The sequence below is a fragment of the Callospermophilus lateralis genome, chromosome 1, assembly GCF_048772815.1.
Source record: "Callospermophilus lateralis isolate mCalLat2 chromosome 1, mCalLat2.hap1, whole genome shotgun sequence".
NCBI lineage: Eukaryota > Metazoa > Chordata > Mammalia > Rodentia > Sciuridae > Callospermophilus > Callospermophilus lateralis.
In genome coordinates, this window is record NC_135305.1 from 220,639,350 (window position 1) to 220,651,395 (window position 12,046).

The following is a 12,046-nucleotide window of genomic DNA, read 5'->3' on the forward strand; positions in this document are numbered from 1 at the left end:
TTATAAAATTTAAAAAGCACCCTCCTGACAGCATGTGAATGGAGAAAAGTTCTGGTGCATACACCAAGACAAAGTGCTGTGCAAACCTGCTAATCCACCCAAGTGGAAGCGGTAAAGCCGCCCACAGAGACAGAGACGGAGCTGAGTAGGTGGAAGGAAACCCCTCCTGAAGCATTCAAGTCAGGGCCGAGCCAACAGCTGGAAACCGTGAACCAGTGCCGCACGGGCTCTCAGAACCACCCTGGACGCACCTGAGATCAGCACAGGACGTAGAGCCCGATAGAGAATAGCATGCTTCAATCACAGATGCTAACGGGAGATGACTGAGTGACTTCATATTGCTTTTTATTAACTGTGATTCTAAATTTGGGGCATTGCCTTAGCAATAAAGCATTCAGTGTTTCCATGGCAAAGGAAACAAAACGAGTTTCAAACACGGTTTCCCTTGGCTGCTGTACCCTCCTCCCTGCTCCTGTTTGGATGGGCACATTCTGCTTTGCTCTCCGAGTTTGGGATCCATCAGGGCCTGCCTGTTGATAAAGCAGTTGTCTCCCAGAGCGTCGCCCACTGGGTGCTGGCCCCAGGCAGTTCAAGGGGAGATCCTGAGCCCCAGGTCTGCAGCTACAGTTGAGTGGTCCTGAAGTTGAGATGTTGCCTCTGTTATGGTTCAGATATGAGGTGTCCCCCCGCAAAGGCTCATGTGTGAGACAACGCAAGAATTTTCAGAAATGAAATGACTAGGTCGTGAGAGGTGTGACCTAATCCCTGGGTTAATCCACTGACGCATTAACTGGGCAGTACCTGTAGGCAGGTAGGGTGTGGCTGGGGGAGGTGGGTCACTGGGGCTTGACTTTGGGGTTTTATATTTCTCCCCTGGTGAGCAGAGCCCTCTGCTTCCTGGTTGCCACATCCTGAGCTGCTGTCCTCTACCTCCTCCTTCTGCCATGATGGTTGGCCTCACCTTGGACCCAGAGCAATGGAGTTGGTAGACCATAGACAGAACCTTAGAAACTGTGAACCAAAATAAACTTTCCCTCTAAATAGTTCATGTCGGGTACTTTGGTCACATCAATGCAGCTGATAAAACAGCCTCCTAGCCTTTGCTTCTCATCTGCAAAATGGAGCCAAGAAGAACAGACTTCACTGCACTGAGCTGATTCAGAGAGATGACCTTCCGTAGCATGCAGCACCTGCCTGCGCATGGCAAGGACTGAAGAGGACTCGGAACAGTGATGGTGGTAGTGGTGACAGTGCTGGTGACGGTCCTGATGGTGACAGCAGTGATGATGGTGGATGTAGTAGTAATGGCAATGGTGAGGTGATAGTGATGGTTGTAGTAGAGGGGGAAATCATGGCTATGTCGATGGCAGATGTGACATAATGGTTGTGGTGGTGGTGGTGGTGGTGGTGGTGATGGTGATGAAGGTGATGGTCATGACGATTGTGGTATTGGTGGTGATGGTGGTGATTATGGTGATGGTGGGGGTGACGGTGGTGATGGTGGGGGTGACGGTGGTGATGGTGGGGGTGACGGTGGTGATGGTGACTGGTGAGGGCAGTCCCCCTCCCTCTGTCTTGACAAGGTCACAGTGAGCATGAAAGTGCTTGGCAAGACTGCACTTGTGGGAAACCAAAACCGTGAGACCCTTTTTTATATAATTGGGACCTTTTAGTTTAAACGCATAAACCTAACAGAAGACATGAGTATACTTATTGCTAAATCAAATTAAATTCTAGGTGGCCAAAAATATAACAGGTGGTTCATGACTTAAAAGGCTGTTTTATTATCTCTCAGGACATTGAGGTCAAAATAGAAAAATATCAACAATCATTCTGGGAAAAGCTACAGGAACTTTAGGCATCGCAATTGATTATATCAACCTAGAAACCAAGCTTATATCTTCAGTCTCTTAAAAAGCCTAAGCAGATAGTTGTTATGCCTATTGCATGAAGCCCACCATATATAGCCTATTTGATTGAGGATAGGTTATGGTATTCATCCAGGAGAGAAAAGGCTAATAAAAAATATACTTCCCTTCTAATAGACCCTCCTTTACCCTCCCCAGGGATTTATGAGAAGCACAGTTAATGTCAGCAGCAGGGGGATTGACATACAGAGCCTGCCCTTAGTTAAAGATTACAAATATTTAAGAACTGCTGTACTTTGACTAAGGAACAAAGAAACTCTCTGAGAAAGTAGCTCAACCAGTTTTATGAGAATAAATGTAGGCACCTAAAATATATTATAAGATTGTTATAAGGGGACTTTAGATGGGATCTTAGAAATAAAGTACAGGTGTGCTTTAAACTTAAAGGTTAATGACAGGTTAGGAGACATAGGGTCTGGTTATGTAGTTTACATCTGTTAAACAAGGAAATGTTACATCCTGGGAAATCTGAAAATTGTAAATGGGTGATGCATTTTATTAATGATTCTGTACCCATAATGATGAGAAAAGGCAGAATAAAAAGAGACCCAGAGAAAGCAGTTTTAGAGCTTTCTCTCTGGAGATTCTCCAACAGGACGACTCCTTGTCTCATCCCTTGTGCCAACACCACTCATCCTTCAGGACCCCCTGGATCCCACTGGGGCAGGACTCCAGCAGGTGATGGTGATGGTGATGATGGTGATAGTGATGATGGTGAGGGTGATGGTGGTGATGGTGGTGATGGTGTTGGTGGTGATGGTGGTGATTATGGTAATGGTGGTGATGGTGGTGATGGTGAGGGTGAGGGTGGTGATGATGGTGATGGTGTTGGTGGTGATGGTGGTGATTATGGTAATGGCGGTGATGGTAGTGGTGATGGTGATGATGGTGATGGTGGTGATGGTGATGATGGTGATGGTGGTGATGGTGTTGGTGGTAATGGTGGTGATTATGGTAATGGTGGTGATGGTAGTTGTGATGGTGATGGTGGTGATGGTGAGGGTGGTGATGATGGTGATGGTGTTGGTGGTGATGGTGGTGATTATGGTAATGGCGGTGATGGTAGTGGTGATGGTGATGATGGTGATGGTGGTGATGGTGTTGGTGGTGATGGTGGTGATTATGGTAATGGCGGTGATGGTGGTGATGATGGTGATGGTGTTGGTGGTGATGGTGGTGATTATGGTAATGGCGGTGATGGTAGTGGTGATGGTGATGGTGGTGACGGTGACAGTGATAAGGGTGGTGGTGATGGTCATGTGTCCCACACACCTTCCCTGACTCTAATTACAGCCACAACTTTCATGCTAAAGACTGATTCCTTACTAACTGGTAGTGGTAATGAGAATTAACAAGGGTCCTATGAAGTCCCCACAGAACAAAGTCATGGTCTGAGGAGGCCCCCGTGGAACCTCCTTTTTATTTATTTATTTTGCAGTCCCAGGCATGGAACCCAGGGCCTCATGCATGCTGGCAAATCCTCTACCACTGAGTCACATCCCCACCTCTTTTCTTAATGTTTTTTTTTTGAAAAAGGATCTCACTAAGTCATCCAGGCTGGCCTCAAACTTGCCACCTCCAGCCTCAGCCTCCCGATCATGCCACCAAGCCCGGCTGGAATCCCTGGTTCTTGATGCGCCATAAATCAGCAGCATCTTGTGTGTTAGAATCCTGTGTGTCAATCAAAGTTTGCTACAAATATTCCTCTCAGCCCTTCCATTACCACTTCCTGAAATCATTTCTAGAGCTCCACTGTGGGCCAAGCACCTTACTGAGTGCTCAGTTACGAAGTATCTAGTCAGGTGAGCTTTCTGTCATTGAAATCTGACAACATCTCCCCACTCTCCAGGTGAAGAAATTGAGGTTTAAGGAAACTCATCCCTTGCTTCAAGTTCCCTCTGCTGGGAAAACACCCAGCTAAGACTCGGATGAATCTGCTGGAGTTCCAGAGCTCAGGCAGGACCGTGTCCCTGAGGGCACACGTCCTGGCGCCTAGGCTAGACGCTGACCCAAGACACTAGGGAAAGCCGGAGACCCCAGGCTCTGGCTGGAGACATCTGCACTCACTGTTTCCCAACACAGAACCCAGGAGGCGCCTGCTGGCACTCTGCCTGGGACAGTAGTGCCTGACTGGACCCTGGGGGCCGAGTCCTGGCCCTGGAGTTGGCTGGGCACTTCCGAGGGCCTCCCCACCCCTCACTTGTTTGGCCCTTTGGGATTCATGCTTCTCCTCCTTTCAGAAAGAGCTACTCTAGAATGTGCTCTGGGTCTGAAACTCTCACATAAAGAGCCCTTGACCAGAGGTGGACAGCTCTTTCCCCAGTCCCCATCTAAACCAATCTAACTAAAGCGAGTGTGGAAGAGGTGACAATGTGAGTCAGACCAGTTGAGGCCATTAATGATGTAAATACTGGAAAAATTCGGGGTCATGATCCCAGGTAAAAAATCCATCACACGGGGCTGGGCGAGGCGCTCAGTGGTAGCAAGCTTGTCCAGCATGCTGGACCCCTTGGGTTCCAGGTCAAGTACAGCCAAAAAAAGAAAATTCATTTATGTGATAGAGACAGAGAGAGAACTGAACCAAGTCTCAGAGAATGACCCTCACTGCCTGCAGCCTGTGATGCTTTAGAATTACAGTCCCTTTATTTCCTCTGTAGCAATGCTGGTGTGACCCAGGCCAACCTCACGGCCACTCCTCCAGGGGTCCTCCCCAGCTGGTTCAAAGAGCTTGGCCTGTAAATGCCTCTGTCCGTGAATAAAGGACACTGCCTTCCAAGGTGACCCTGGCGTTTAATTGTCCTGATGTGTCCATATGGGGCAAGGTGTGTGGCAGCAGTGGACCCCTCACCTGACCTCAGTAGACCTGAGCTTTTAACTCTCTTTCCTCACTTAAACAACAAATTGGCTCTAAGCCACATTTGCTTTAGACTCTTCTTCCTACAGTCTTGTCGTCTCACCTCTCCTGAAGCCCCTGAACGCACAGCTCGCCTGAATGTGCCAAAGCACCCCGGTAGCTCCCCATTGCCACACAACAACACCCATACTCCTTGACCAAGCAGGAGGAGAGAACACGAGGAAGACGCCCATGCAGCAACTTTCAAGAGCTAACGTACACGGCATGGAAGTCCTGCTTGACCCTCCCAGAGCCAGCCAAGATCACAAGCAGAACATCGTCTGTTTTCCATGGGAAGTTACTAAACCAGGACCTGCTTACCTCAAAGACGGAAAGTCCTTGCTTCTCACCCCGTCGGGTAACTTCTCAGTGCTAGCGAAAGAGGAAGCTTGCCCTACTTATCTCTAGCAGTTTCCCAAGGAATCCTGTGGTTGGGCAAAAGGGCTGGGTTGTTTGCTGGGGCATATGCATAATGCAAGACCCATTAGTTCTCTCTTCCTCGCCATAATTTAAACAGCGCATTTCCCAGATGGATCACAAGGGCCTTGGCAACAAATGTGGAAGTGGTGATGGTACTCAACGAGGGGAAGATAAGAGAGTGATGTGAGTTCCCATCAATTCCAAGGAAATGGATCCAACTTTGAAGAGGTTCCTTTAATTCTTAATGTGAGAGCTGAAGGGCAGAGTGTGGGAGAGCGACAGGGCGTCTCTGTGTTACCTGGCACCCATGGTCCCTTTCCCATGTTATCATTTTGGGGAAATACCCAAGTACTTATACATACCCTTGGTCTTTGAGGCGGCCCACCTCATATAATCACGCTCCTCGATTAGGCTGGGGCTGGGAAACTGGTCTGGGTTCACATTTTGGTAAACTCCAGCACAAATATGGCAGACACCCCTTGCCTTGGCAAACCCAAAGACACACCTTGTGATCTCCTCCTCGTCCTGAACATTTCTGACACAGGCCTTGTTACTCCCGACAGCAGCATCTTCATTTCTGTTTCCCACTTCATTCTATGAATTAATGAGTCCGTGCAATAAAATATTCAAACAATCTTCCTAGGCTGGTAGTGAGCACCTCCCTGCAATTCTCAAAGTGTTTGCCACATGGTGTTTTGAAGGGCACATGAAAAGGGTTCTGAAGTGGAGAGTATCACTTCTTCAAAATGCAAAACCGAAACGCCCCAACCCAGGAGGAGCTCCTGACACCCTTCAGATGTCTGTAAAAGACTGTCATTACCAAGTTCTGGGTGCTCGGAGCACAGTGCAGCATGTGCAAGATGCCCGCCCAGGCGATGGGAGAGTTCCCACCTTTGAGCGTGGTTGTCCCCACCCCGGCCTCAGCGTGGCCACGACTGGCTCTGACCAATGAAGCAATAGCTGACTGGGAGGAAGGGTGCTCGCCTGCCGGAGGCCACGCTGGTGAGGACCAAGGCACGGTCCCCAGCTGCCCTTCCCTCAGTGGCCAGCCTGCCAGATGTGTGAGAGAGGCCACATCAAAAAATCCCTTCAAATTGATAACCCACCAAATGGCCACAGACCCAAGAAAGAGCCCATCCCAGGCCATCCGAGCCGGTCCACCTCAGAACAAAGGCCCATCCCCACCCACAAAATCATGGGCAAAAAAAGATATAAAATAAATAAAACACCAGAGATTGTTTAGCAGGTGTGGGGTTGTCTGGGAATCAGTGTTAGAAACAAATATTCGTGAAGATGAGATGTGGAGAGCCTTGGGCTGGGCCACGGGGACAGGTTGTCTTAGGGTTTGCAGTGGTTACCTGCAAGAGCTTTCAAAAAAAGAGGAATCCCAGTGCCTGGGGGTCTTGGCAGCTCTGTGTGGCGCCGAGATTAGGGCTGTAGAGACTGACTCCGGTCCTGATGTGTGTCTGCCCTCTGAGTACCGCACCACACCCCATGTCCCTCCCTTCCTGCTTCAGATTGGAGCCAGCGTTTGTTGAGCAATAAGCCCACTGCCCCATTTCCTTGAATTCTGAGCCCCAGAATTAGCAGGCAACAGGGGGCTTCCCTGGGGGGTGGGCACACAGAGCCCCTCTTCTTGGGGCCAGCAGAAGGTGAGTGTGGAGTGACCTGGGAGGATGAGGCAAGTAGCCGGGATGCAGAAGACTCAGGCGAACAGGCAGAGTGGCCAGTGGAAGCCACCTGTGGCTGCCCTTCCCAGAGTGTCTGTGTCCCTCACAGCCGGTGCTGGGTCCTCTCCCAGGAAGACCTCAGTTCCGCACAGGGACACCCCTGGGTTAGAGACCCTTTACTCTCTGAGGCTCAGTTCCTGTTTCCTCCCCATCCCCAACTTTGAAGTCATTTTATGGCAAGCAGAAATAGCCCATCTAAAGGAGTAGGCCCCAGGTGCCTGACTGGGGACAGGTCAGCTGCCCCTCTCCTGCCCTGGTCATCATCTGGAGAGACAGTCGTTATCAGCATTTGCCCAGAGAGTGGAATAGGGCCTGGCTTCTCCCTGAAGGCACAGGTTAACTCAGGGGGAGGGAGGTGGCTCCTTGGAGCCACACGAGGTCTGGGGTGCTTTGGTGATCCTGGTTTCCTCACAGAGCTTTTTTGCCGTCTACCCAATTCCATCCCACCAGTTTATATCCCCGCTGGGCAACCCTGGGCAAGGACCCAAACACCACGCTGTCTCACTGGGGAGTGAGGTCCTCTCCACCTGTAGGCATCTTGGTTGCTCAATCTGCTTTAGGGCCTGCACATCTGGTGTGTGTGTGTGTGTGTGTGTGTGTGTGACAGAGAGAGAGAGATGCTGTGGTGCCATCTGTGTACCCCTCTCACTCTGGCCTACACTTGTGGGCACACTTCAGTGGGGACATCAACAATGCAATACTTATGAATTGTTGCATGATTTTAAACATGAATAAAACTGTTTACAAGGGGAAAGTAAATGGGGAGGGTGGTCTGTTACAAAGCCTGAGGTAACTGATCTGCTTCCCGTGGTGGACTGGAAGGACTTCTTTGCACATGCGCTGTCAGCCCTGGTACTGAGGCCCATCACCTCCCAACCACAGCCAGGGGAACACTAGTTGGTCCAAATGTCAGCCAGCAAGCTGAGGGGCAGCCAACCAGGGAAGTCCTTCTGGAACAGGGGTCTATATTGGTGTCAACTGACCGATCCGCTCAGCTTGTCTGTCTTGAGAATTTGAATGCAAGGCCACCGAGAGAGATACAGACACACAGTAAAGTGACCCCTGAGCAGTGAACAAACCAAGAGATAACAAATGCAGAAGCCATCAGATAAGGTCTGCTGAGGACCTTCCTCTCCTCGCTCCACTTTGGGCATTTCACCTTGCTTGGGTACACACGTCACAGAACTGTGGCCATTCCACAAACCCAGGGAGCAGACACTCAGTCTAGGAAAGGTTTGATATGATGGAGTCACCTCTTAGAACTTAGCGACTCTCTAACACTTCGCTTTGGACAACTGTGAAAATAAATTGCTCTCCACCCTCTGTACCCTGCTCTGCACTGACAGGTTGTATTTACAAACTTCATCACCGGCCCCTCGCGTGCTCTGTCCTGCGGCCGAGTTTGGCCAATGGAAGACCTAGAAGGGCAGGAGGGCTGGAGGGGCAAAAGGTGGGTGTTCATTTCCCAGCTCCCTCCTCCCTGCGGGAACCGCACATGGAGCAGGTTGGATTCTTCTCTTGCAGACTAAATCCCCCTCTGCACTGCTGTAACCCGTCAGGCCAAGGAGGGGTAAGATCCAGCACACGCCTACCTGGACCCATTTCCTACACACCTGCTCACACCTACATAAGTATCCTCTCATTAAATCCTCCTCGTTTTAACTCATCCCACTCAGCCAGCTGCTTCTTGCCAGGTCGGTAACTAATCCACACCCTCCCATCGGCTCAGTTCGTTGTAGCCAGAAACCAACCTCTCTTATCAACTGTCATGGAAGAGGAAACCACACTTCAAGAGAAACGGAAGTACCCTCATTCCACCGCATGGTCCCGAAGCACACAACCCAAATGCCACTTCCTCCGCACCCGTGTTGATAAAGGGTTGTTTCTTGGCAAACCCCCGCCCCTTGCAACAGTGATATCCAGTGTGTGGACTGGCCAGGAATGTGGTGCAGGAACAGGGTGAAAAATCCAGCAGAGTCCAGAATCAGAGTCCTACAGAATGGCAGCCCAGACTTGAGACCAAAGTGGTGCTGTTTAGTGTCTCTTCCAAATGCTCTTTGCAGCTGTCTCCCTGGGTGACAATGGATCCTGCCTGCAGGTTAGACCATCACCCGCGTTTCACACAGATCACTCCCGCCCAGTGGGCTTGGTGCCTCGGGTAGAATTAAAACGTGGCCACACACTCTTTGGCATTCTTCTCTCTGTGGCTGGAGTCTATGTCCCTTCCCCTTGAATCTGGGCTCCGTGACTCCTTGGCTAATAGGAAATGATGGAAGATATTCTAAGCAAGCTTCCAAGGCCAGCTCTTAAGACAGCAAGAGCTTCCACTTCTTTCTTTGGCCTGTTTTTGGGACGCAGCCGCTATGTGGTGAGGAAGCCATGCAGCCACATAGAGAGACCACGTGTGGGCGCCGTGGACAGAGGGACCAGCTGAGGCCTCAGCCATCAGCCAGAATCAACGCCCAGACACCTGAGCAGCAGTCCCTCAGGTGACTCCAGTGCCCGGCAGTGCTGCTTGGAGCAGGGACCAGGTGTACCTGACAGACCAAGCCAACATTTCTGACCTGCTGAGTGCAGCCACACACTAAGAAATTGAAGATGACTGTAAGAAGGAAAAAGGAAAAGATAAGGGTTGGGAAACCTTCAAGATAATTCCAGGTGCTGAATAAAGCATCTTTATTCAGTGCTTGCTATGTGCCTTGGCACTGTTCAGTGGACTTTGCATTTACTAACTCGTTTTGTTCTTAACAACTATTAGAAACTCATTTTTCAGGTAAAGAAACTGAGATACAGAGGGGTTAGGGGCTTTCCCAGAGTCATACAGCTCACTGGAGTTAGGCTGCAAATGTGTGGTCCTGTTTATTTCCTCCTCTTTGTAGAGAACTATTGGAAGGAGCTGCCAAATCTTGCTATATCTGCCCTTCTGCATCCCATTCTCTCCTCAAACCCACTCTGGTCAGGATTTAGCCTGTACCATTTATTTAGCTTGTACCATTGCAAGGAAACTGTGCTCATCAAGGTCACTGTCAAGGTCAACACTGAAGGTCCACTTTCATTTGCCTTCTATGTACAAATTGTACATGGATAGTTTTCAAATGTATTTCTCCAGTCTTGGTCTCCTAACTGAGTTCCTAACTGAGTAAATGCACACACTTGTTTACTTACTGGATATTCCCCAAAATAGGCATCTCACCTTAACTGAAACAGAACTCCGGATTGTCCTTTCCAAACCTCCTCCCCCTACCATGATCTTCCATGTGCCAGGAAAACGTCAGCCCCTTCCATCTCACTGGAACCCTCTCAGGAGGAGCCTCCTCCACCTGGACGAAGGTATCCATTCAACATGAGAATCTCTGACATCAGCACACTTCAGGAAGAGAGTGACCCCCAGTGGTCAAGAGTATAAGACTTCTAGGGAGGAGAGGGGACCCGTGCACCACTACGGACAGTGTGTGCCAGAGGTACTACAGTCCTCAGATGTGAGCTGGTGTGGTGGGTGCACGCACCTGGGCACATGCTCCTTAGGTCATCTCTAGTTACTGTTAATGCCTGATGTGATGGAAATGCTGTCTAAATATTTGCTGTGATGCATTATTTAGGGACATTTTTCTAAGCTTAAAAGCACTATATTAAAAGCATGTTCACAACTATGAAAACCACTGCATTCCACACTCAGCAAATCCATGGAGATATAAAATGACCATCAAGATCTTTAGTAAGAGGAAGGCTTTCCAGAATGTCTAAGAAGTTTGCAGCAGCATCTGAAACACAATTTTTTCTTTTTTGCAAGGGTTTGGCAGTGCCAGGGATTTAACCCAGGAACATTCTGAATCACTCAGCCACAACCCCAGCCCTTTTTATATTTTATTTTGAGACATGGCCTCACTAAGTTGCTCAGAGCCTTGCTAAGTTGCTGAAGCTGGCTTTGAATGTATGAGCCTCCTGCCTCAGCCTCCTGAGCTGCCAGGGTCACAGGCATGAGCCACCGTGCCCTGCTGAAACATGGATTATTTAGGAGTAGGCTTATTGTTTCATCGAGGTTGATTTTTTTTTCTATGTAGTTCTCTTTGTGTTTTCATTAGTGCATTATAGTTATAGTGACAGGCGGGTCATTTTGGCATAATCATACAGGCATGGTATGAATTAAATGCTATACGAGAACTGTTCCATGCCGCTCTAAACCGTAGCATCTTGACTTTCAAACAGGTGCTTAAGGTGCTCCTGAATTTAAGGAATGCTTTCTCCTATTGAATGGTCATGGAAGTGTGGTCTACACTGTTGGGGCCCCTCCTAATCCCCATTGGGGCCCCCTGTTGCTTTCTCCAGAGAACTGACATGGCAGAGTAAGAACCCCCTCACCTGGAGGCCGCACACCTCCCATTGCCACACCTCCCATTGACATGGCATAGAGGGTGCGGGGCCCCCGATCCACCTGGCTGGTGCTGGCGGGCGACTCGCGCTCCAGGGCTCCCAGGGCTCGGGGTCACAGAGCTTCCACAGCCTTCCCCAGGACTTCCCTCACCCTGCCACCCTCACCCCCTACGCAGAGCACTCTGGAAGTCCTGAGCACAAAACCCACGCCGGCCTCTGCTTTCAGCCAGCCTGACCTCACCGTCACGCGGAGGTGTGAGTTGTGAGAAATGTTCGAGCAATCTCACTACTAGGTGAAGATCATGTCCTAAAACCGGGGTAGAATGCCTGCTGCACACCTGGGCTAGCTCATCACTGGATGGACATCACAGAGTGTGCTTACACACCTCTCCAGCCCAAGGTGTAGCCTAAGGCCATGATGAAGAAAAGGCAGGAGATTAAATCAAGCGCAAGGAAACAACACAAGGGTAAACACGTGATACATGAGCTGCTGCCAAGAAATGGCAGGTATTTTAAAGTTAGCATTTTTATATGTAAACTCAGTTACACTAAAATAACAATTAAAATCACAGTAAGGGACAGTCAGTTATCATCATTATCAAGTATTTTGTACTATCCATAATTATATTTGCTATAGTTTTTCATGGTGCTGGGAATAGAACCCAGGAGTGCTCTGCCACTGAGTCACGTCCCCAGCCCTGCTT

The 12,046-nt window shown here is 49.5% G+C and overlaps 1 protein-coding gene across 1 annotated transcript in view; it reads right to left on the bottom strand.

The window, feature by feature from the left end:
- Window positions 1–1,355: 1,355 nt before the first annotated feature.
- Window positions 1,356–12,046, bottom strand: part of Adgre1 (adhesion G protein-coupled receptor E1) — a 50,836-nt gene continuing 40,145 nt past the window's right edge. Inside the window, exon 26 of the mRNA XM_077110365.1 lies at window positions 1,356–1,574. Coding sequence (XP_076966480.1) covers window positions 1,356–1,574 — 219 coding nt within the window. The remainder of the gene's footprint in view (window positions 1,575–12,046) is intronic.